General features: G+C 42.4%; 1 protein-coding gene across 2 annotated transcripts in view; it reads right to left on the reverse strand.

Moving 5' to 3' along the window:
* Positions 1-15,939: 15,939 nt before the first annotated feature.
* Positions 15,940-27,134, reverse strand: part of NHS (NHS actin remodeling regulator) — a 247,593-nt gene continuing 236,398 nt past the window's right edge. For both annotated transcript variants that reach the window (XM_088144891.1, XM_088144890.1), the window contains 2 exons: positions 26,064-26,190; positions 15,940-22,864 (listed from right to left, as the gene is read on the reverse strand). In XM_088144891.1, the coding sequence (XP_088001017.1) occupies positions 22,237-22,864; positions 26,064-26,190 (755 nt within the window). In that variant the 3' untranslated portion in view covers positions 15,940-22,236. The remainder of the gene's footprint in view (positions 22,865-26,063; positions 26,191-27,134) is intronic.

Raw genomic sequence — 27,134 nt, forward strand, 5'->3', positions numbered from 1 at the left:
CCAGTAGTTTCCATTACTTTTTAGAATTCAGTGACAGTGGTGATTTGTATCAGTCACTGTACTAACTTCAGGTGAAATATTTTTTGGTCTTATCTCAGGCCATAGATTGTCCTGTTTATAACTGCAACACATGCTTTCCAGTCATATTGAGTTTCCTTCAGACCAAAAGATATAATATTCTTCTATAGAAATTATAATAAAAAGGAAAGCCCTCAAAGTTGAAGTTGTTTATTCAAGTTGCACATTAATTAATTAAACTGTATCATTCAGTTTATGCAGATTAAGAACATCTTGATTTGAGAAGTTCATACATAATTCCTAACTCCACCAAATCAAGAATCCTATAAATCAGCAATTACAGATGTTAAAGAAGTCTGTAACAAATTAAATAGAAGGTCTGGGGAGCACAAGAATATTTCCATATGCATATATCAGCTAGTTAGATTATTATGTTACTCATATTCTATATCACACTGGTTTGATAACAGTAGGTGTCAGGTTCGGTCAGCACGAGGCTTCAGGGAAGCACGGGGCTGCAGGGAAGCTCGCAACCAGACCACGCGGAATCCACCGGCGGTAGCTAGCGGGGAAAAGAGGAACCGAAAGCGCCGCTAATTAACGAGCCACCTGCGGCCAGCTAAACAGGAAAACCACAGCGGAAGCTTTTAACTATGAACTGATAACGGCGTGAGCATGCAAGGAACGGGGCCGCAGGGCAGCGAAACAAGATCGCAACGCAGCACAGAACCCGCGGGTCTGCACGTAGCAGGGAGGGACCAACCCAGCCGGAGGGGGACTGGCAATCAAGGACAATGGACTCTGACCGACCCTGCCATCATGAACGATCAGGGGGGACATTGGGGGGCCTAATAGCCCACAGCCGCAACGCGATCACGAGGCGGGAAAAAGCGCGGGAAGGGGGGAATATAACAAGTGATGCAATTGTACCAAGCCAGTCCTGGCTTTGCTTGTGACTACTACGTTACGCATGAGTAAACCTTCTTTGTGAACCACACGTGTCACGAGAGTTTCTCTGTCGAACGGGGCAAATCTTACATAAAGCCAGGACTCACCGTCAGCGCTACCCGGTACCACCGAGGAGTGTTTTCTTTCTCAATACAGGCATGACCAGCGACGAGGAATCTGTGGGTCAGCTGGAGCGCGAGGGATCCAGGCTCGCGGAAGGGCGGTCGGAGCCGCCCGGGAGCGACGGGGCAGCGGCCAGGGCCGGGCGCACTCCATCCGAGCGGTGGTCGATGGGCGTGAACCAAGGACCAGACGATTCAGGCGTTACGATGACCCGGGGTTCGGGGTTCCGGAACCGTGAGTGGAGCGAGAAATTCGCCCGACTAGAGGAGAGAGTCGAGCGACGCCTAGACGCCGTGGAGGCGATGCTCCAGACCCTACTACAGAGAGTGGGGCCACCGGTGGTGAACGAGGAGGCGAGCGACAGGGGGGGCGGTCCGACACCCCCGCCGGCACCACCCACGGCGCCCGGGTCGGAGGACCAACGGGCGGCAGACGCCCTGAGACTTCGAGGTATCACTGGGAAGTTCTCAGGGGACCCCGAACAGCTGCCGCACTTTCTGACGCACGTCAGGGGGTTCATGCAGAGGGGTGGTCACCTATTCGCTAGAGACGAGGACAGGGTATCCTACGTGGCCGAGCTGCTAGATGGCCAAGCAGCCAGCTGGGTGATCGGGCTGTACGATGCCAACGCGGCGGAACTACGGAGTTTCCCGGACTTCATGCAGGCACTCCGGGACAGATTCGAGGACACATTGAGCGCCAAGCGGGCGGAGGACGACATCCTACAGTTCAGACAGCGGGGCAAATCGGTATCGGAATATGCTCTGGAGTTCCGGAGGTTGGCCGAGAAGCTCGCGGACTGGCCGGAGTCCCTGAAGGTGAAGTATTTTAAGAGGGGACTCAACCCAGAGATCCTGGAACGGGCACTGGGGCGGGACGACCCGTCCACAGTGAAGGATTGGATCTGGCTGGCCGGAACGGCGGAATCGGCGTGGCGGCAGATCCAACAGAGCACAAGACGACGGGACCAGACGAGGGACCGGCCGAGGGAGAGGACCCCCGAGGAGAGACGGAGCGGTCGACGGCAGTCCACCGGGAGGCGAGAGGCGACCAGAGCCCCTAATCTGTGCTTCCGATGCGGAGGCAGAGGCCACCGAGTGGCGCAGTGCCCGACGGAGCGGGGAGGCGCCCCACCACGGCCCGAAGTCAAATCCCCGCGTGCGAACGGGAAAAGGACCGGTGACCGACCGCGGAAGGGGGCAGTGGCGGCGGTGACCGAGAAAGGACGCGGGGGGTGGTCGACCCCGGAGACAGCATCCTCCGGAGAGGACTCGGAGCCGGCGGGAAACGAGGCGCGCTCGCACTGAACGGCGTCCCAGTGCGAGCAGGGGAGTCGAGGCGCGCGGACCCAATAGGAGACGAGGACTGCCCACCGTTCTGGGTGAGGATACACGTCTGGGGGGTGAGATCCGGAGGGGAGGCGCAGCTACGGGCGCTACTGGACTCGGGCTGCACCCACTGCTTGATGCACCCAGCGGTGGTCTCGGGGCTCGGGCTACAGCTGAGGCGCCTCCGGGAGCCCATTTCATTCAGCCAGTTAGATGGCACGCTGGCAGGGGGGGGGCCAGCTCAGTATTACACCGAGCCGGTCCAGATGACGATCGGGAGTCACCGGGAAGAACTGAGGTTCGTGGTGGTCCCGGTGGCCGACTACGCGGTGGTACTCGGCTTGGCGTGGCTGCGGCGGCGGAATCCACGAGTCGACTGGACGGCGGAGGCAGTGCGGTTCGGGGTCGACAGACCGGCGAGGGGCGAGAGCAGAGGGGACCGAGCCGTGGAGACGGAGGCAGCCGCAACCACCGGCGGGCAAGCGGAGGGTCCGGGACACCGGGAGACGGGGCGAGAGCAGATGGGGCCCGAGACCCGGGCGGCAACAGCAGCAGCAGCAGCGCCGGGACCCCGGAGACCCGCCACGATCCCGAGGCGAGGGGAGGCAGCGGCGACTGGCGAGGCGACCGCAAAGCGAGGGGCCGGACCCGGGGAACCCCCGACGGGCGGTGGAATCCCGAGGCAGTATCGAGACCTGGCGGCAGCGTTCGGGGAGAAGGAGTCCGACCAGCTCCCACCACACCGGCCCAGTGATTGCGCCATCGAGCTAGAGCCAGGAGCGACCCTGCCTAAGCCGAAAATGTACTCCCTGTCGAGGAGGGAGATGGGGGCCCTGCGCGAGTTCATAGACAAGAACCTAGCGCGGGGATTCATCCAACCCGCGAAGTCACCATTAGCGGCCCCGGTGTTATTCCGGGAGAAGAAGGACGGCTCGCTCCGTATGTGCGTAGACTACCGGGGGCTGAACGCAATCAGCACGGAGTACAAATACCCCTCCACCTGATGAAGGACTTGATGTCGCATCTGTTGAAGGGGAGGGTGTTCACAAAACTGGACTTGCGCGAAGCCTACTTCAGAGTTAGGATCCGCGCAAAAGATGAGTGGAAGACGGCGTTCAACACCCCGCTCGGAAGCTACCAGTTTTCCGTGATGCCGTTCGGATTAAAAGGGGCCCCGGGGGTATTTATGCAGCTAATAAATGAGGTGCTGCACGACCTACTCTACCGGGGCGTCCTGGTCTACCTGGACGACATCCTCATCTACACCGAGACCCTGGCGGAGCACGTGAGCCTGGTGCGCACGGTGCTCCAGAGACTGCTGAAGGCACAGCTGTACGCAAAGCTCTCGAAATGCGAGTTCCATCGAGAGCAACTAGACTACCTCGGCTACCGAATATCCAGCCGGGGAATTGAGATGGACCCGGCGAAAGTAAGGGATGTCCTGGGCTGGGAAGCGCCGCGAACCCGGAGGCAACTCCAAAGCTTCCTAGGGTTTGCGAACTTCTATCGTCAGTTCATCCCGAACTTCGCCCAAATCGCCCTTCCCCTAACCGACCTGCTAAAAACCAAGGGCACTGGGAAACCCCCCAAGCCCAGCATGGCACTCGCGTGGACTGCAGAATGCCAGGGGGCATTTGAGGAACTAAAACGGCGGTTCACCGCGGAGCCGATCCTGCGCCATCCCGACCCAGACCGGCGGTTTATAATCCAAGTGGATGCATCAGACGTGGCAACGGGAGCAGTCCTGCTCCAACCCAGCCCGGAGGGGCCATCCACCCGTGCGCCTACGCCTCCCGCAAATTCACCGAGACGGAGAGGAGGTGGATGGTGTGGGAGAAAGAGGCGTACGCGGTCAAGTGGGCGCTGGCCACGTGGAGGCATCTACTGGAGGGGGCAACTGAACCGTTCGAGGTGTGGACGGACCATAAGAACCTCGAGGCCCTGAAGACCCCGCGTAAGCTATCCCCCAAACAGGCACGGTGGTCCTAATACTTCGGGAGGTTCAGGTTCACACTGAAACACATCCCCGGGAAGCGCAACTTCTTAGCGGATGGACTGTCTCGCATGCCCCAACACGCCAGCCTACGGGAGGAGATCGTGGACTCCGTCATCCCCGCCAGCAGGCTGGCTGCAAAGGCGGTGACCCGAAGCCAGACCAAGGGGGAGCGACGGGACGCGGCGTCTGAAGTAAGGCAAGGGTTCGCGGAGGCGGCGGAGCGGGACGCTTGGCTCAAGCAGAACCGAGAGGCGCTAACCGGCCAAGAGGGGTTGTGGTGGCACGAAGGAAAGCTGTACGTGCCCGAGGGTTGCTGACGGGAGGTCATGGAGAGAGCCCACGACAGCCGGAGCGCGGGGCATTACGGCTTCGTAAAGACACTCCACTTAATCCGGCGGCAGTTTTGGTGGCCCACGCTCCGGAAGGACGTGGAGGCGTACTTGGGGGGTTGCCCGGTGTGCGCAACAGCGAAAGGAGCCAAAGGCAAACCTAGAGGCCTACTCCAGTCGGTAGCGGAACCCGACGGCCCTTGGCAAGAGGTCGCCATGGACTTCATAGTGGAGCTCCCGGAGAGTAAGGGGAAGACCGCCATTTGGGTGGTCACGGACTTATTCTCCAAACAAGCGCACTTTGTAGCGTGCCGGCGAGTCCCCACGGCCGAGGGGCTGGCGAGACTGTTTGTACAACATGTCTACCGACTCCACGGCGCACCTCGACGTATCGTCAGCGATCGGGGCGGCAACTTCATCGCGCGGTTCTGGCGGGAGTTCCTGAAGCGGGTGGGGACGAAACAAGCCCTATCCTCCGCGGCGCACCCGCAGACGGACGGAGCCACGGAACGCCTGAACGGGGGGCTCGAACAGTACCTGCGCTGCTACGTGGGGCACCAACAGGACGATTGGGCGGAGCTACTACCATTCGCGGAGGTGGCATACAACAACGCCGTCCACAAGAGCACCGGGTTCTCTCCGTTCAAAGTAGCCACCGGGAGAGATTTCGTCCCCATGCCGGAGCTGCCTCAGCCGGAATCCCAGATCAACTCCCTGGACGCCTGGTTCGCCCAAATCGACGAGACCTGGCGAGCGGCGCACGCGGCATTGCAAAGAGCCAAAGCCGACTACAAGAAGCACGCGGACCGCAAGAGGCTCCCCGAGGAAAAGTGGAAAGTGGGGGACCAGGTGTATCTGTCAACCAAAAACCTAAAGACGCACCAGGCATCGAAAAAACTCAGCCCGAGGTTTGTGGGGCCGTTCCCCATTTCAGAGGTCATCAATCCGGTGACCGTCAGGCTGACGCTCCCGAAAAGCCTCGGGAAGATCCACCCGGTGTTCCATTGCAGCCTGCTAAAGTTGCACCAGCCGGGGAACGCCTGGCACAAGGCGGAGGGAGTACCACCACCCATCATGGTCGGGGGGGAGCAGCATTTCGAAATCAACCGGATACTGGACGCCCGGAGGCACAAGGGGCAGACCCAGCTCCTAGTGCAATGGAAACATTTCCCCAAGTCCCACAGCGAATGGGTGAGTAAAACCCACATAAGGGCGCCGGACCTAGTGCGGGACTTTTACAGTAAATACCCCGGGAAGCCGAAATAGGACCGAGGGGGGGGAGTTGTCTTCAGGGGGGCGGCATGTCAGGTTCGGTCAGCACGAGGCTTCAGGGGCTGCAGGGAAGCTCGCAACCAGACCACGCGGAATCCACCGGCGGTAGCTAGCGGGGAAAAGAGGAACCGAAAGCGCCGCTAATTAACGAGCCACCTGCGGCCAGCTAAACAGGAAAACCACAGCGGAAGCTTTTAACTACGAACTGATAACGGCGTGAGCATGCAAGGAACGGGGCCGCAGGGCAGCGAAACAAGATCGCAACGCAGCACAGAACCCGCGGGTCTGCACGTAGCAGGGAGGGACCAACCCAGCCGGAGGGGGACTGGCAATCAAGGACAATGGACTCTGACCGACCCTGCCATCATGAACGATCAGGGGGGACATTGGGGGGCCTAATAGCCCACAGCCGCAACGCGATCACGAGGCGGGAAAAAGCGCGGGAAGGGGGGAATATAACAAGTGATGCAATTGTACCAAGCCAGTCCTGGTTTTGCTTGTGACTACTACGTTACGCATGAGTAAACCTTCTTTGTGAACCACACGTGTCACGAGAGTTTCTCTGTCGAACGGGGCAAATCTTACAGTAGGTACCTGCTTATTTTTTCAGCTATATCCTCTTACACTGCAGTTTTACAGGAATCTATCCAGGGGTAAGTTGAACTGAGAGCATTGTGACTTACTTTAAGGTAAAAGTGTATGTGATCTTCACTCTCAAGCTCTTCTGTTGTTACTGGTTCCTGATCTATGACAGAATTGATTTTGTTGCAGCCCTACGTGTCACATTCTCGATTGCCAGACACATTACTTTGTACCAGAACAAAGGAAGAAGAACAGATGATGAATAAGATAGTGTTTTGAAAGCTCTCGTAAAGATTGGAATACCCAGCCATCTGAAAAGGGCAACTGGATCTTTTGCAGCTGATTCCCAAAGTGTGTTACAGAGAAAATAAAATTTAGAGTAGATTGGGCCATAAGTACAGGCATCCCAGATTAAATTATTACAATTTCCTAAGATTATCAACTTAAAATACATTCTTATTGTGAAATAGTATTGCACATCTCCTGAAAAATACTGTGCATGCATGATTGTTCAGTGTTCTTTCTTTCTTTCAAAGTTATTTTAGATGTAATCTATACATATGTAAACAATACAGTACACTTTGTATATAAAATAGTCATATTTTCAGGTTACTAGAATGAGATAGGGTAAACTAGATTAAAAATAAAGAATGATCACTAATGCAGCTATATAACCAAACTAACTTCATTTAAACTTTTGATTCAAACCTAGTGCCGAAACAAAACTGTAATAACAAATGAGTGGCTTAAAGTTCTTTTCAAACTGATTAAAATGAAGGCAGATTCATTTAACGTGCTCAGATCAAACCAACCCTTTCCTGTGTGTATAACAGAAAAGAGAGATCCCAAGGTAAAAGAGAAAAAAATGCCAAAAAATTGGCAGGGAGATTGTTAGAATAAAATTTGGCATTAACTGGTCTATGCTACTTCTAAGAGGCAGACACAATTCACCAACGACCTACCGAACTCTTCTAGGTGCTCAGAGTTATCCTCTTCCCAGGGCAAAAACTGTGTTGCAAATGCCTCAACAGCAAAAGATGGCTGCTTTTCTGTTTTACTGGTCAAGTTCTGACATAACCAATTCAGCAGCTGACTGACTGGCTCTAAAGATAGGAGGTTTCTGGAAAAAGATGGATGAAATGCCTCTGGGATGTCATTATCCCATGCTGTCTGGTGATGCTGATTTCACAGTGAACTGGTTTGAGAAGTGAGTTCATGAAACCTACACACAGAGATGTCTCTGGGGTGTCAGGCAATTTCTCTTTTCCTTCAATGATCTTCTACGATAATAAAGCATCATGGTGGAATAGCTTCATAACTAAAAGTATAATGCAGAAATACACTTTTGGAGCTACAGTAGGGATGAAATGTTAATTGACCTATTGTAGATCCATCTATCTACCTAGGTTATATTGCATCTATCATAGATTATATGGTAATCAGGCTATTTGATAGGATTTACTGGTAAACTGCTAGATGCCTTGACAATTGCAGGCAAGAGACTTTCTATGCTCACAGTATTAGAAGAGAAAAAAGATTTTTAATTATTTACTTAAAGGATTCATTCATTACTTTTCTACCCATCAGACCCTCAGAACAATATACAATTTAAGACATTTCAATAATTTAGAGTTAAAATGACAATAAAATAAAATATTCTTTTAAGAAGGCAAAAATATTTTCCTGTTAATTCTGTAATTTGAAACATTCTGAGCAGCAAGCCATTAGCTATAGGTCTGACTGCCATAAATACTTTCACTTCATTGCAAAGAGTCTAAAGAAAATGTAACTCTCTCTCTCTCTCTGGACTACAGTGTTCATTGTTGACTTCTAATTTCAAAAGCAACTCCTACTGAGGCTATAAAATCTTGCAAATGATGCATTATGGAACAATCAATGCAATAAAAAGACTTACCGGATTTGTTCTAATTTCAACACATAAACAGCAGATCATCACATTCCCATTCGTAATACAAGTCTTCAAATCTTTTCTGCACCCATATCATATGTATAACCTGGTAAATAAGTTGAGATATCTACCTATCTTTCCATCTACAGTATCACTCTTTTTTAAAATAATGAAATCCTATATAATTTTTTAGTGCTAGTACAAATTACAATAGAAAGAAAGCAGGTGATTAAAATCTAAGCTTAAATAACTATTTCAATATCCATTGCATTGATTGCACAATGAGAACAAAATTATGCAACAAATAAGGAAAACGGTATAGCATGCTAAGTATACTCCTTATATTTGGAATTTGGGCCTGTTCCACCAGGTTCACCAGGGTCCCTTTATCAAACAGTGCCATCTTACAAGACCAAGGAGATGTGCCTTCTCTGCCTCAGTGCCTGCCCTGGGGAACACCCCTGAAGTTCTGCCTCTACCCTTTTGGCCTTCCAGAAGGCTGTTAAAACTTGGCTTTCCCCAAAACGCTAGGACCAGGATGTTGGGGAAGCCCAAGATCTATGTATGTGTCTTATGCAATTGATATGTAGTATCCTGGTTCTTACTCATTGTTTTCCTTGATGGTATTAGTTTAATGGCTGATAGGTTTTTATATTAAATTTGTATGTATTGTTCACTGCTCAGAGTTACGTCCTTAAGATGAGCAGCTATATAAATGTTCTAAATAAGTAAGTAGTGTATTTTTAATGATATGCTACATGGGAAAGAACCTTCTGCAAAACAGCCCATCGCAATATGAGTAGTGATTTTGTACATGTGTATGTATACCCTGGGGTTTTATATCATCTGGCTATGGGGAACTTTTGAGATATTCTTTCAAGAGAGAACTGCTAGGAAAGGATATATGTCAGCAATGGATAGGGCCAATCCCATCCTCTTTTCTTTTCTTTCTTTCTTTTTTCTTCACCATTCACCCTATATATCCATTCCAATCTTCTTTGTCATTTCTTTATATCACTTCCTTATGATTTTCTATTACCTAGTTCCTTTTCTCTACTTTCTTACCGAGCTACTTCCCTTTCTTGACCCTTGCCCATGGCAATAAGCTTTTGAGGCAAATGGCCCTTTCATTTGTACCACTGAAATATAAATTGCTGCTTGTGAATGGAAGGAGGGGAAATTACAAGGTTTTCTGTTGGATGGGTTCTGGACGCTAAGGATGACTGAGATTGTCTTAAGCTTCCACACTCAATGCAATTTATTTTTTTATTCCAGATTAGCATGTGGCAATCCCCTTTTGTATCAACTGAAATGCACTGGTGAATAATTCTGAACTGTTTTTCATTAGAACAGATTCCATACATGCTACACTACATTTTTGATATCAATTTTAATGTAGCTGTTTTGTGGCAGATGAGCACCACTGATCTGTTCTTTATGTGGGAGATTGTCTGTCCGATGCACATATGCGGCTTCTCTGTTTAAAATGTCATCTTAAATCTAAAGGATGTATTTCATACTTTCCTACATACAGTGAGAATGAACCCTTCCAGGGAACTAATGAGATTTGCACATTGGATTTCTTGACGAGGTAATTGGTGTCACATTTTATAATTGCTTTCTAGATTTGGAAGAAGTTCATAATGCTTTTACATATCACCAGTGAAAATGAGATAATACCTGACAATAATTAAGTAATTCTGTAAAACTCTCTTGATTTTCCCTTGTGAATGAAGCTTCAAATACAACACTTTCTCCCACAAAGACAATGAAAATATAACTATATTTCATAGGAAAATTTGGCAAAAAATAATATAACAAAGATAGTTGAAAGAATTCAACCCACCCATTTAGAAATATGTACTACAGTGAAGCATTTATGATTACATTTGGAAATATATGTATACATTTATCAGGTCATATTCATAAATAATACTTTGTTCTTTGTATTAAGATATAAAGATTCTTTGGATCTCTCCTAATTACAATATTTTTTAAAAAAAAAGTTAACTGAGAGGGCACTTCAATAAAATCATTAGAAATTATTTGCATTCCATTGGCTATCTCAGAGAAATAATTTGAAATCTATATTATGCTTTAAGGAAAACAGAGATCACTGATGCCACACAGTGGCTAGAAAAATTCAAAACTTATGTCACCATTGGGTATAAAGACCTATCAGTTCATAGAGTGATCACAAACAATACTTAAAAAATCAGATTACTGTGTCTTTGAATATTTAATTTCTTATGCTGGTAAAAAGATAATATTGTATACATCCATGTAATAGGCTGCTTTCAGTCATTCTTTTCTGTTTTTTAAAAAAATTCTCCCTGGCTCTTTAAATTTAAAGAGCAAGAATAAACATTTAGAATCAATAATACAGGTACAACTAATTGGATTAAGTTCTCCTAAATATGGTAACTTGACCACAAACTTTAATTTCAACTTACTATATCAGAATAATATCCATGTGATCCAGCATTATTTGCAAGAATCAGTGCAACGACCAAACCTTTAGATCTGAATGAGAATGGTGACTGTTGAGTATTTGCTTAGAAAAATGCTGTTCATTACAAATACATGGTTCAAACACAAGTCTACTTCCATGGCAAAAAATTATTATAAATTTAAAAACCTTATTGATTGAATTTGGATGAAAGACTGAGAGAATTAGTGAAGGATACAATGGTGATGAGTGGTTCTGAATGTGGGACATTCATTTTCTAGTGGAGTCAGTGATGGATCTTGGGGAAAAATAGACATGGAGGAAAAGGAAAACATTGGAAGAAACTAATGTGAAAAAAAGAACTAGTGCAGGAAGAGAAAATATGAGTCCAGTATGAACAAATATTAATAGATTAATCTCCCAACACAATGACTAGAAAGTGATTGTAAGGAAAGAGGCTGTGGAAGCTGCCTGGAGCAGAATTATGAAAAGAATTATGTTATAGAATGGGACATAATTATGTGTGAAATTTATGTGCTAATACAGAGTGTGAAAAAGGATGCTTGGTAGAATGATGTACTGAAAGAAGCAGTGGACGAGAAATAATGTATATAGAAATGATTGCCGCAAAAATGAGAATGAGAGAAAAATATTGTATAATGTAAATAGGCAGAAACAGATAGTTGTAAAGACTGTAAAGATAGTTCCCAAACTTTCTTGGTTCATGGTGCCCCTAGTGTCTTGATAATTTTTTCCACCATCCTAGGCCATAAATGTGACTACCTCAAGCTAGTAGGCTGTGATCCTGAAGGGCTTCTGTGTGTTCACTGAAAAGAAAGTGAGAGAATGTTGAAAGGTGTGTTTTACTGATCTGTATGGGGATGAGAATGATATGTCAATGAGTGGGCTTGAAATGAATGCCATAAATATTAGTGTCAAAGGAAAACTAATGAAAAGAAAGTCATAAATACTAGGAGAATACTGAAAAATGAGAAGATTGCAGGAGTAGATTATGTAACCGGAGAAATGTTAAAATATGGATTACATCTGTTTACAGGGTGGCTGTATGATCTGTTTAACGTGTGTATAAGGATTACATCTGTGTTTGACAGTTGTGTTTATAGTTTTACCCTATAAAAAGTAAAGATAGCAAGTATGGATTCTATGTTCCCTAATAAAAAATCCTTTAGAATGATAGATGTAGTATACCAAAGTAATTTCTGATGCCAGAATTAGGATAAAAAACTTGCAATAATCACTTTACTTTTTAAAATGAAGTAACAGAAGCAATATGAATACTTCTCCCCCTTTTATTTTATTTTATTTGTATAATTTATTTGACTTTTTGTCTCCACCTTCAGGAGACAAATACTCCATCATTGTTTGTGTTAATTAAGCATAGTCTGGATGCCTTCATACTGTTTCGTTTAATGCTTTTACTCTGCCTTTTAACACTAAATAAATCCAAGCATTACATTTTGGTTTATATTTTGCTTGTAGCAGGGTCTCGGAGCCCCATAAGAGTAACTAATTTCAGCTTATAATAAACCACAATAATTCCTAACAGTAGCACAGCAAGAAGTTCGCCCATGAATGTAATGCAGTATCAGATGCTTTTGACACTTGGCTGCTAAAAAAGAGGCATGGACGCTGGGATCCTGCACACCAGGCAGTGAGGGTGCCTTCTGAGCAGAAGCACACCAGTCTTGCTTTGCGGGGCTGAAATTCTGAATACCCCATAAGCAAGCAAGTCTGGCTGAAGGCAGCAAATGTATTTCTCAGCAGAGACATGGGACAGTCAGAATGGGAGTTCAGCTGCTTGTTTCTTATGAGCCTGGAAATGAAGCCAGTCTAAGAAATTCTTTCCCTGATTTCAACCCTCCCCCCACTTTGGCTGCAGGGTTTAATCTGGGCAATAGTTCACACAGTCCCCAATTGGTGGGTTCTCCTCATCCTTTCCTCCCCCGCTCCCCACACCAGGAAAGGAAGGGGCAACCACTTCCCCATCTGTGGATGCAGCTTTGGAGGACTGGTGAATGAAAGCCACCACATTTTTACAGCTGTCCTTTTACTTGTACAGAAGAGGAAACTTAGCAGAACCCTTGTAAATTTCACCCAGTTAAAACAAGCAACAGCAAAGAAAAGACCAGCATTTCCTTGTTCAACTGCCAACCTTAAACAACCGACATCCTAACATTTAAGCAAAGGTCCAGCAGTTTAAGTCAAGCAGCCCCTTATGAAATGGCCATAGAAGGCAGAGAACAGAGAATGGTGGTGTGTTCCTGCGTGTGGGTCTGTCTGAGCCCACAATTGGCAGAGACGCATGTGGGAAGGAGGAAATGAAATGCAGCAGGTAGGCTGGACTGCCACACTTGCACCAGCAGAGGGAAAAGCATGACTTTTGATGCACAGCCAAAAGTGGACTTTCCAGAAGACTAGGGCTGGGCTGAGGATGATGTGGTCATCTGTTCCTGCCCTCCTAAAATTGCCAGTGACCAATCCTGCTGCTTCTCCTCTGGAGAACTGGAAAAGGTTGAGCACTGGTCAAATCCAGCAGTTTGATTTTTAACAGTGCAAGTAAAAGTTTCTCCATCTATGTAGGAAAAATCAAATGAATAGGTACAGGAATAAAGAGTTATGGCTTGGCAGCGGTGTGTGTGAGAAAGATGTAGGGATACTAATGAACAGCTATGAGTGAGCAGTGTCATGCAGCAGCTAAAATTAAATATAAAGAACATCAAACTAATGATAACAGGTACAACAACCAGCCTTAGTATCGATAGTGAAGATCTTGAAGCAGTAGATAGCTTCTGTCTTTAAGGATCAACCATAAACTGTAGAGGAACAAGCAAGAAAACAGCACTGGTAGAGCAGCCATGAAGAACTTGGAAAAGATATTGAGGTGCTGTGATGTGTCTATTCCTACAAAGATCAGAACCATGCAAGCAATGGTATTCCCTTTGAGACTCTGTGGAAGCAAAAGTTGGACTTTGCAGAAGCAGGATAGAAAAAGTATTGATGCTTTTGAACTTCATTGCTGAAGAAGACTCCTGAAAATACCATGGACAAGCAAGAAAACAGACAAATGGACCATCAAATAAATCAACCCAGAGTTCTCGCTGGAGGCACAAATTACCTAGCTCAAATTATCATACTTCAGATACATGATGTGAAGATCCAACTCTCTGAAGAAGGCTCTGATGTTGGGAAAGATGGAAGGGAAGAAGAGGATGGCCAGCAGTATAGTAGTAATATTGTCTAGCCTGTATTTTACCTTTTATTAAGGAGAATAAAACAGCTTCTGTTAAAGGCAGTGCTGAGATCTAGGTATGCTATGTCTGCAGCGTTTCCTAATCTACTAAGTTAGTTACTTTAAGAAAGAGATAAGGTTAGCCTGGTGTGATTTATTTGCCACAAATCCATGCTAATTTCATTTAATTATAGCACGGCATCCAAGGGTTCACAAATAGGTGGTTTAAAAATCCATTTGAAGACCTTGCCTAGTATAGATGATAGTAATAGCTGAAAGATCAGTAGTTTCCCAGTCTTCTTTCCTTTTTTGGATATGGGGACAATATTTGCTCTCCAGTCTTTTGGGACCTCATCATCCCTCCAGGAATCATGAAGATTATTAAAAGCACCTCCACTACTTCCTGCAGTACTACGATGGAATCCATCAGGTCCTGGAGACTTTAATTAATTTAAATTAACTAAGTTCTCTCTCAAGACAACCAGTTTGGTGTAGTGGTTAAGGCACCAGGCTAGAAATTGGGAGACCGTGAGTTCTAGTCCTGCCCTAGGCACAAAGCCAGCTGGGTGACCTTGGGCCAGTCACTCTCTAGCAGCCCTAGGAAGGAGGCAATGGCAAACCACCTCCAAAATCTTGTGAAGAAAACTGCAGGGACTTATCCAGACAGTTGCCAGGAGTCAAGACTGACTTGAAGGGGGGGGAAAAAGTTATTTTTCCGCCCTTTTTTTTTCTATCCTGAACTGTAGTTCCCTCTTTCCCTTATTACCATAACAATGACCAGCTATGGCTCGATTTTCCTCCTGAGATAAGATAGGTGCAAATTAGGAGTTAAGAAGGTTTGCCTTCTCAGCATGGCCAGTTCACCACTTTTCTCCTCACAACAGACCTACATCCTCTTTGGCTTTCTAACCTAATCAAAAAATCTTTTGATGTTGCTGTTGTTTTTGATATCTTTTGCAAGCCTCAGCTTAATTAGATATCACTTGTAGGTGAAGGGAAGCTATATGGTTTACGTATCTGCTGTATGAGAGCAAAAGTAATAAGCGGCTTGCCCATTCATATGCTGCTCCTGGCTATCCCAAAGGCATCTGTTATTAGGATATTCTCATGGGAAGGAAAGCAAATCGCTTATCTCCAAACAGTTATGGCTGCAGAAGTCAGGCCACCTGCATTTGGTCTTTTAGTTTGCACTTACAGTATACTGCTATTTACTGCCACCTATTGGCGTCTGCATGTTAGTTACCTAAGGGGAGGTGCATAGTGTCAGTAAATTGTGGGTGGTTGTATGCCTCACTGTTAGCAGGATTTTAGTCATCGTGTAATCAGTTTTATAGGTTATGTAGTTGTAACTAATAACTAAGTAGTGTACCTCTTCTCTCAGAGTTTTTTTGGCTAGAGACTTTGTTGAACCTGTGTATTGGATAAGTCTTGGATGCCATATATATGAGAAGAAGTGATTTTTTCTATGTTTTGCATGGAACTTGTATTTTATGTAGTTTTATTTTTCTCAGTAAACAACCAGATATGTTTTATACCTTCTGGCTGGATTCATTTGGAGAACAAGATAAGGACATTGCGTTCTTTACATCTCTCTAACGCTGGTGTGTATTTTTTTGGTGTGGAATGTGGTTATATCTGCACTCTGCCTAACACCTGTATTGCCCAGTAGACAATGACCCAGTAGACCTTGTCTTTTCTTGACTGGTGGTAAGTAAAGCAAGTGGAGCAATTTAATTGCAGTCACATTTATTTGCAGTTTCTATACACATTTCCTAGATAATCAGACTTTTCTGACACATTTTAGAGAGGGGGTTCACAATGAAACTGTCACTGTTTTACTAAAAATAAATACAAGACTTAAAGTGTTGCACAGTTCTAAAATATACAAACTGGCTTGGTTTTAATGTAAACTTTGAAAACATTTTACAAAAGAAACAATTTTTGCAACAATTTAAAAAGTTTGTATTTACAAATATTACAAAAATACAAAATGGATGCAAGTCCATAAACCATTGTCTTTTCTGCCAGCATGCACTGGTGCTAGTACCAAAATAGTTACACTGTAACCTTCTTAATTAGTTTTTAAACTTTTAAGTCATAACCTATGTATTTCTTTAAATCTGCCACAATTGCAGCAAATGCACTCTTATCAGGGTGGCCTTTGGCAAATGCAAACATATGCTTTGTTTCTACAATTAATCGATACTCTATGCTGCCGTAATATTACAAAAGAAAAAAATACGTTAGCAAATGAACAACTGCATAACTTCAAAACTTATTCTTGAAACTTCAGTGCAAACAACAGGATTGCAAGTGAGAATTATGGTTCGTAAGATAGAAATGTTTCCACATTTATTCTCTGTTTCAAGATGAGATGTTAACTTTTGTTTCTTTGGAGGTTCTGAAGACATACTACTTGTGCAGCACAACCTTATAAACATTTACATATATCCCATTGCATTCAGTGAAGCTTACGCCTAGGTAATTGTAGTCTTTGATCATTTTTTATCTGCACACTATATCAGCAGAAGCTGCTCACATTAAGTTAAATGGAGGGCAATATTGTGCTTCTCCCTGATTCACTGGGGGCATCAGAACTTCAGATGCCTACAACAGAGTTCTCAATCTGAGTGAGCAAATAATAACAAAAATAGTTTTTTTAAAAGTGGATTTATAATCCAACTTAATTTGGGCTTTAATTTTATAAATAGAAAATAGAAATGCTTTGTTATAGATTTCTGTGTAAACAAAGTAAGTAGTTCTGATAGTTTTGTGAGCATTACTTAGAATTGGTTCACTGCCTTCTCATTCAAATTGTATGCTTATGTGTAGTAAGTCTGAAACGTTTATATAGAATCATTGAATATCCTGGAACATAGCTGATAATTGCATACATTGCCTGGATGAAACTTATAAGGCTTACATATTGAACAAACCAAATCAACTTTTAATATGCTTTATATAGCATTTTTATTGAATGGATTTGGCATTCTGATCTTAAATTAGAATAGTACTGAATTTGCCTGTAACATTAAAGCACTGTAATTGATACTATCTCACTTCAGCACCAAGATATATAATCAGCCTTGAATCAGGCAGTAAAGCAGCTCGTCAATATTCTTAATGAAAGTTGTGCCTTCCGTACCAATTGTATGATTTCTTTAAAAAGCTACATTAATCTTGCTCACTCTCTAACATATTCTCTTTCACTGGCTTTCTGACAACTTACGACAGGTTGCCTGTTAGCTACAATTGCCACAAGTTAATATTCTCTTTATTCATTTGTTTGTTAGATTTCTACCCGGCCTTTCAGCTAGGAGCTCAAGGCATTGTACACCGTACTTCCAGAGAGGTGGGACTGAGAGAAACTGATCAGCCCAAAGTCAGCCAATGAGCTACCATAACTGAGGAATAATTAGAACTTTGGTCTCCCTGGTCCTAACCCAACACCTTAACCACTCTACCACACTGTTTTTCCGATACTAATTCAGCTCTTTCATTCAAATATTGTCTCCTAACTGCCTAGCTTTTATACATGATCCCAGATTACTATCATAGTTTATCACGACATACTGGCTCACCTATGCAAATAAGTCCAACTAAATACTTTGCCTATGTGGCAAATCTTAGAATTGAGCAAGCACCCTGTTCTCATATCTCTTTCTACACACATGCTAACCATTCTTTTATTTTGTCCCCATACTGGAGGATTTTAAATATAAAATAGTACTGTACATTTTTGTCAATCTGTTACAAAGGAAAAATTACAGTTACTTTTGAATGTATGTAATCATTTGTTCAACATTTAAGGTTAATGTTCCTACTGCTCATAAGATAATTTTATCTTATTATGAGCATTGTAAGAAATAATCCTCCCCCGATTTTCACTTTTCCTAGATTCCTACAAGAATTTTCTTCTGCTTGAAGCCACCTTCCCCATAGACCTACTAGTGACTACCTACTTAAATCAGATACTGCACTCAGTCTGAACATGACAATACATTTCATCTCAAAATCATTTCTATACTAAACCTTCCTTTCTGAATTCTGCTTTAATTAGTTCTCTAGTTTGATGAACTGCATTTTACAAACCTGATTCAAATAATTCATTTTAGAGCAGGTTACACATGGCAAACTGATGTGATATGTCTCGGGAAAAGATTGTATTTGACTGATTTTTCAAAATCCCAATTGCACTTTGATCCATCAGCATGGTTTTGTTTTTGGTCTTCTGACAACAAACTTCGAGCAACTTCAAGTAATCCAGCGTTTCCCTGCTTTCATTTATTCAAAATATTTGCTCTAATTTCTTCTGCACTCCACCCACTGTAGACTCTTGTCTTGGGAAGCATTTCTAGTAAAATCATGACAGAAAGAAACTGAGCAGTATGAACCAGAGACTTTCCCTATTCCATGTTTAGTAAGATGTATAAAGAATGCATACATATGTCTAGTTCTTAGTAATTTTTTTTCACAGTGTCATTTTCATAAATATTTAGGTAGGACGAATGTTGTCCACACAAAGCTTCACTGAAAAATTATTGTACAGTTTATTCATGAATCAATAGCATTTGTTGCATGCTTAATACTTACTTAGCTGTGGACATGAAATTAATTTTGTTTTATTTATCAGAGCATTGCTAAGTTTCCCAACAATCTAGCTGTAATAGTAGTATGAAACAATTATAATCACTGGCCATATTAAGTGCCAAATATCACAGAAAAAGCTAGATACCTAACATTTTTCTTAAAAGAAGGTTTTTTAAAAATTTTTGTTTCTGCTGTCCTTTTTAAGTGTGTTTTTCATCCCAAACACCAATGCTATTAATTATGGTGGCACTATAGCTCTCATATCTGTTCTTTGGATATGGCTTCCCCTAAGAACTCTGGGAATTGTAGTTCTGTGTTAGAACTGAGAAATTATATAATCTACAAGATGATGAACAAAGTGTTATGCCATTATCACAAGAGTTAGAAAGCAATGCATTTTTATTGTTCTTCCATAGTTTGCACATATTAATCACACTATTTAATCACCTTTGTAGCGGACATAACTTTCTTCCAAGGAGCTTTCCAATTTTATCCTCACAGTAAACCTGTGAAACAGATAAAAATTATGGATACACGATTGATAAGCTGAGAACTGAATGCAGAGCTCCTGGTTGTCTGCAGTGGTTGACACAGATAATGAGCCAAACCTCCAGATACCCAGAGCAAGTTCTAGCTATTATGGAATGAACAGTTTAAGGCAAAGTGTGTAGATGTTACTGATAATTCACAGTCGCTGTTTAAAGAAGAAACTTCCTGATTAAACGTTTGTAAAGGGTTGCTAGCCTATAGAACACAACTCAGAAATCTAGGTTTTGGTACCCCTATGATAGTAAAGCAGCAGTAAAGAAAGGAGTTCATGGTCTAAATGGGATTTTGTTTTATCGTTTTTTAAAAAGTAACTTATTTTTCCTGAGTTTGTAAAAACTTAACAAATTTACTCTCCTAATGCAAATAAAATTCATCATTATAAGCATATTGCAGTGGGTGACTGCAGCTGGGATACTGTAATGCAGGGTTCCTCAACCTTGGCAACTTTAAGACGGTTGAATAACCCTGCTGTAATGGATGGCATGAGCGGGGAAGATTCTGGAATGGAGGTTCAAGGTTGTCAGGAGGGAGGGGAGACACTCCAGACGCCTCCTCAGCCCGCAACAAGAGTGTGGGAAGACGAAGAGGAGGAGGCTAGCTCCTCCCTAGAGTCTCACAGGATATATCCACTAGTTGCTTTAGCATAGGTTTAGTCTGGCGAGATTCTCTGTGTTAGGTGAAAGCTAATAAAGAAGCTGTTCTGGACTGGACTGTCTCTTTGCTGTTCTTGGGCTGGGCCTGGCAGATACTACACCAGCTTTGGAAAGAGTTGTCATATGCAGTGTACTATGTGGTATAATGCTACTATCCTGTCATGGTGATTTTTGATGATGAGAATGGCCATCATGCAATTCAATACGAGTTTGAGGGGTAAAACCAGTGATGGTTTGATTTCCAGGTTAAAAAAAACCCAGCAAATGGACATCAGGTCTATCAGCTGAGAAATAAATGGAAGGCAAATTGTTTACCTGAATAAAAAAGTCTGAACTTCAATAATATTTGCTAAATTACAGTGTTGAGGATTACAGTCTAACAGTACAATTCTAAATATATTTATTCAGAATAAGGCTGACTTATTTTAACAGGTTCATAAGATCGCAGAGTACATTAATTAAAATGGAATAAATGGGATACAAGTATAGCATGGGATTCTGTTACTCATGGCTCAAACTTTAATTTAGTGGTAAACATATACAGAAACAATATTGAAAAGATAGATTCTCAATCTCTGAGCCATCCCAAAAATGTCACTTTAAAAGATTTTCTCTTAGGATAATGCCAATATATGGAAGTATTTTATCAGGTTTTATCCGTCAATTTCTCCTATTTGGTGTGTGTGTGTGTGTGTGTGTGTGTGTTTGTCTGTCTGTCTATCTATCTATCTATCTATCTATCTATCTATCTATCTATCTATCTATCTTTATCTCTGTGATCTATTTTACTATTTCTTAAAATTCACTTTTCTATTCAGATTTGGACAACTAAATGCTAGTTTCACTCATAAGTTGATTTTTAAGGCAGATCTTTGCATTTATTTTTAATACTTTGTATTTTGCTAATACCCTATTGCTTATTCAATCTCATTTTCCCTCTATTTCATTTTTTTCTTGTATTGCTCTTGCTTATAGCATTTGTTACAAATGAATTTTTGGTTGTCTATTTACCTTATTTTAAAACTTTCCATTCCTCTTTTTTAAACCTATAACTATTAATATGAGTTTTAGAATCTTTTTCTAGATTTCCTTTAATATTCCTACTTCAGTAGTTTTTATGTAGTCCACATGTTCAGTGCAGTACCTTGTTTATGGGCACTCAACAAATAACATAGTTATTACAATCATTCTGCAGCAATAGCTGAGAAGACTAGCCAACACAAGGATTTCCTCAGAGAACAGCAGATGCCGGTGCATTCACATGTAAACAAGAGGAGAGTGACAAGAGAGGATATTGAATGAAGAAATGGCCATGGAAACAGACTTTAGAGAACTTTAAAATGGGTTTAAGTGATGAGTGAAGAACTCAACTGAAGGAGTGGTATACCAACAAAACTTTCACATAACTACACTTCTCAGAATTCTTAATGGAGGGAGAAGCCAGAGCAGAAAATCTGGTTTATAAACATTGTGTACTTGTAGTGTTTGTCAATTAGCCTCTTTTCACAAATTGCATTTTAAAATTAGCTTGCTTGGAATGACATTTTCAAACAAAAACAGATATTACTTAATTTCATCGTTTTTATTAATAGGATTTCCACTAATTCAAGTGTTAAATTCATGTTAGAGGCTTTAATTATTTAACAGTGGTAGTGGTTGATATGTAAATAATGTTGATCTGAAAATTGTATTCACAGAATACAGCCATTATCTTTATCCTTTTTTGTCATTTAACAAGATAGTTTTCATTTGCCACCCACCACATTTTTCTCTGTAATAATTCTATTTACAATCACTTATCAAAAATACAGATATGTACATCTGTTTTGTCCATTCTATTTTGTTTCAATTCATTTTAATGTAAAAAAATACTAATTCCTCACCAATTTTATGTTTTACCACCCCTCGGGAAGCAAAACAGTCATGTAATGTCTCTGGAGAGAAAGAAGAAATATAGAAAACTGGATAAATTTACACTGATGGTGGAAAGAAGAGACGAGAGAGAAAAAAAGAAAATTAAAGGTTGACAATATATTTCTACTCATAGAAAATGTGATGTAATAAATACCTACAGATCATTTAATTCCATCTTTTAGCAATCTTTAACATTTTCAAGCATCACATATTGCCCTGTAAGGTATTTGACTGCTACAGAATTGGCTTTTTATAGTCAAATGATCTCAGCAAATGCGGAGTTCCCCCATTTAACAGTCAGAACTGTGCTCAGGCCCTTAGGCAACTTAGGTTGAACTTTGAGATGATCGATCATCATGTGGGCTCCCATCAGAATTCTCAGTTTCCCCTTCTGAAATGGCTTGCATTGGGGTGTTATACAATCTGCAGCGGACACTGTATCGGCTACTGCTTGCAGCAGGAGGTGCTCGTGATCGTCCTACACGTGAAGATGCTGATGTAGGAAAGCTTTTCGAAGAGAACCCTTCTGCATTTATCCTTGGGGGACAAGGAGAGAGAGGAGCTAATGCCTCGGCACTTGATGAGGCTTGGAAGGACTCATCTGCATTTTGAAGAGTATCCCCAATTAGTTCTCCAGGAGATTTGGGAGAAATAGGACTCTTTAGTATCTCAGTGGCTGACATCCTGTAGCTAGAATCTGACCGACTGCCTTTTTTCAAGAGCAGTAATTTAAATTCCTCATTCGATGTGCTGGACTTTTTGGCATTCCGATAAATAAGTCCAGGAGACCTCTGGCTGCATGCTGGGCTTCCCGCACTGGTGGTGAGGGGAGTATTAGTTGCGGGTGAGGTGCTACTGACAGAAGACACACTATTACTACTAGCTGAAGATTTCAGTCTGTTCCTTGAAGAAAGGTCTCCAGAATCCTTTCTTCCAAGCACTTTCCTTTTTGACCTATTATGAAAAGAATTGTATTCAATATTCACAGTCTTGGAACACTGTCATATATATATGCGCATATATATATATATATATATATATATATGCGCATATATATATGCACAAGATTAGCAATTAAACAATATGTTCTCCAATTAAAACTAGAATATAAAAATATTATCAGTTTATTGCTATATGTGTTTTTTTCATAGTAAAAGCAAATATAACTAGAATAAAATGTACTGCCTCAGAAACTCCATCTTTGAAAGATAATTTCAGCTCATGATGGCCATCTTTAAAAAAATTCTAGTACAGATTTGGGAATTATATATTCAATAAATGGATTCAAAGGAACTGGATTTACAGTTCCATGATAAGTTCCTTCTCAGTACAGACCTTCTGAAAATTATGGTTCTAGTTCAAAAATAATGGACCCCATATGCCATATTAGGTTGATGTGAATTTATCTAATTATACATAATCAAGTTTGATACAATTGTAAGTTATATGATATGGCATTGGGGTCCACTGCCTAGGTCCAGAAGCTTAAATTAGATCTCATTGTAGAAGTTCCCTACTGCACTATTAATAGGTATAAAATTGAGGGTTCTACCTTCCAGATGTTAGAGGTGGCCATATTATCTGAGTTTGGACGGGCAAATGGAAAAAGTGGGGGAAAAGACCAGGGCTGGTGAAATGGAATTTGGTTATATAGTGGTTTCCTCCCCATTCCCTGTCCCTGGCTGATTTAGGAAATACTGCAAAGCAATAAAAAATAGCTTGGGCCAGGACAAACTGGTGCCAGTAATACATGGCAGTTGTGATAGGGCAATTATGATAACATAGCTGGATCACTAAAATCACATGATTTTTAAAAAAATGTCAAATCTCTCAAGGTCACTAGCTTGAGAGAATCTGGTGTCCTTATATGAGTACAAATGTTTATGGTGTGGCTAGATCAAAGACCTCTTGACATCTAATTGCTGATACTGCCATGCAGGAAAAACAATCTGAAGTTGCAAAAACAGAATTACAGTGGGAACATGGAATATAAGAAGCATGAACATAGAAAGCTTAACACAATGAGAGACAAATGAATTAACTACACATTGACATCTTAGGCATCAGCTAATAATAATGGACTGAAATTGGCCACTTTCAGTCAGAAGATCTTACTGTTTATTGCTACATGAAGAACAAAGAAGGAACAGCATTGCTTTAAAAGTCAGGAAAGATATAGCAAAGACAGTAATTGCGTGCAATACAGTCAATGAATGAATAATATCAATTAGACTTCATGGAAAACCCTTTACTGTGACAGTTATCCAAGTTTATGCTCCAACTACTGATGTAAAAGAAGAGGAAGTTGATGAGATTTATGCTCATGTTCAAACTGAAATTGATAGAAAATGCAAGTAATGTGTATTGCTTGTAGTTGGAGACTGAAATGTCAATGTTGTAAATAGTAAGGAGAAAAGTGTAGTTGGACTATATAGCATAAGAAACAGAAATGAAGCAGAAGAACAACATCAGTTTTTGCCAGTCCAATGATTTCTTCATTGCTATCATAGTCTTCAACCAAAAAATTGCCAATATGCATAGACCTCACCAGATGGAGTAGACAGAAATCAAATTGACTATATTATTGGTAAAAGGAGCTAGAAAAGCTCAGTTAATACAGCAAAGACATGGCCACAGGAAATATGAGAAACAACAGCAGAATCAGTAAAGATTCTAACTATGCCAGCAAATTTGGAGAATGACATAGCGGCCAGCAGATTGGAAGAAGTGAGTCTACATATCAATATCAAAGAAAAGAAACTTAACAGATTGTGCAAACTATTGTACAATATCCTAAATTTCACATGATTGTGAAATAATAAATAATAATGCTTAAGATCATCCAACACAGATTAGAACCCTACACGGAACAGGAGATGCCATATGTTCAAGCTGACTTTAGAAAAGGCCAAGAAACAAGAGACATTATTGCTGATGCATGCTAGATAATTGAGAAAGTCAAAGAATACCAAAAAGAAGTCAATATGTACTTCATTGAGACACTGAGGGGCTTTAAATGTTTTGACTATATCAAGCTGTGGAATGTTCTTAGCAAAATTGGAATTCCAGAACATCTCATTGTCCTCCTACATAGGAGAGGAAGCCATAGTCTGTATAGAACATGGTGAGATGGGAGACAGATCATCCTGGAGGAGGTCTATCCACGTGGTTGGTCAGAGTTGACACCAACTTGATGGCACATAATCAATCAATCAATCAATCAATCAATCAATCAATCAATCAATCAAAGATTTCAGATAAAATTTCATGCATTAAACTTGTATCCCTGCTTTATTGGAGTGGGAAACAATTTCTCTGATATTTTCTTCAGTTTATTCCTGAAAAAAACAATACTTTGTTCTTCCTTTGTAGAGATATTTGTGTTTGGCACAATCTCTTCATAGCATTTGTAAAATAGAATTTCTTCAATAGTGACTTCAGGCAGGGTTTGTACTGCTTGTACCCTTTCCCAAGCAATGTTGTGTATGCATTCACACAACTCCAGTGTGGTCTTCAAATAACTGATCACATGCAGGGAAGAACAAAGAGTAGCAGAAGGAGCAGCTTATCCTCTAGCAAACTTGAAATTCAGCCACTTTCTGTTTCCTCCCCCAACTGTTACTTTCAAGTTAGCATCCTATTCCTTCCCTTTGCTCCTAATATAGTTTTTAATTAAAAAAATAATAAAAGGGGTAATTAATTATGAATGACAGTTTAAAAAATGTAAACAAGTTGCATCATGATCTATGCTTTCACTTGTTCCAATTAACTTTTATACTGAGTTTGAATAAGGCAATTTTGATGGGCCTCAACAAAACAGTGATTCCTCTTGGGAAGAAACAATCAGTTTTGATAAGGTGATTCATGGAGTCTTGTAGCTTCAACTGGCACTTGCGGTAGGGAAAAATGAGATGGGAACATGGCCACGGCTTTCACAAAGCAGCTTCTAGGGGGCATTGCATCTAAGTTTTCATTGAAGCAAAGTACTTGTCTGATGGTCTGCACTTTCCTACTTTAAACTATAGAAATACTTAGACTGGCCTGGACTGACAAACCTAGTTTCTGAAACAAATACTTTATCACCCTTATGTTGAATAAATTGTTATTACTACAATAAAAAGTACAGTTTCCAGTTATGGCAACATTAACTTACCGGTGAATTACTGCAAACAGATCCTCTGTTGTTCGCGGTTTATTTGGAGACACCAAAAACTCTTCTGCTTCAGTTTGAGAATCCTCACTTAAGGGTGAGATTATAGAATCATCACTCACAGAAGATTCTTCAAAACAAAAAAGAAAACTGCTGAGAATCAGGCACCAAAACTTGATTACGTAGTCTTTTTAATTAATGGAATTCCTTGTATCAAAATCTAGGCTAAATATTGGGGAAGTTGTTAAATTAATATTAGTGATAAAGAGCTCTTTTTGTAGCTGAAAATTAAAAGGAATTGCAGATTTATGTATAAACATATACAGGTAGTCCTCGACTTACGACAGCATTTGGGACTGGAATTTCTGTCGCTAAGCGATGTGGTTGTAAAGCGCGACTGCATTGCTTAGTGACTGCAATCCCTGAAGTTCTAGTTGCTGTCATTAACCGAATCCCACAGTGGTTAGGCAAGGCAACTTCCTGCCAGCTTTCCACACCAAAGTCAGTGGAGAAGTTAGCAGGAAGTTTCAAGTCCCAGGCCAGTAGGCAAGTAAGTGGCTGCTGCCAGGTTGGAGAGAGAATGAAGGGGTGCGCAAGAGGTGCAGCGAGGGTTGGGGAGTGTGCATGAGCTTGCGAGGGGGTGTGCAAGAGGTGTGGCGTGGGACAGGGAGGGTGCACAAGAAGCGCAGTGCAGGTTGGGGAGGGTGCATGAGGATGTGACGGGGTGCATGAGAGGTGTGGCATGGGTTGGGGAGAGTGTGTGAGGGTGTGGTGAGGGTCAGGTATGCGAGGGAGTAATGAGGGTTGAGGAGGGTGTGCGAGGATGCAGCATGGACCGGGGAGGGTGCAGCACAAGTTGGGGAGAGTGCGCAAAGGGCCAGCGTGGCATGAGCTCAGAGGGGCTGGGGGAAGATGCGCAGGTGGTGGAGACTTGCCCCAGCAACTTGCGACCTTCCCTGCTGGCTTCCTCACTGACTTTCTGGGAAAGCTGGCAGGGAAAGTTACAAATGGCAATCATGTGATTGTGGAGTGCTGCAACTGGTTGTGAGTGCGAACTGGTTGCCAAGCACCCAG

Source organism: Python bivittatus, unplaced genomic scaffold (genome assembly GCF_059951505.1).
Source record: "Python bivittatus isolate LINGU-HERP-01145 unplaced genomic scaffold, Pbiv_v1 ctg000350_np1212, whole genome shotgun sequence".
Classification (NCBI taxonomy): domain Eukaryota; kingdom Metazoa; phylum Chordata; class Lepidosauria; order Squamata; family Pythonidae; genus Python; species Python bivittatus.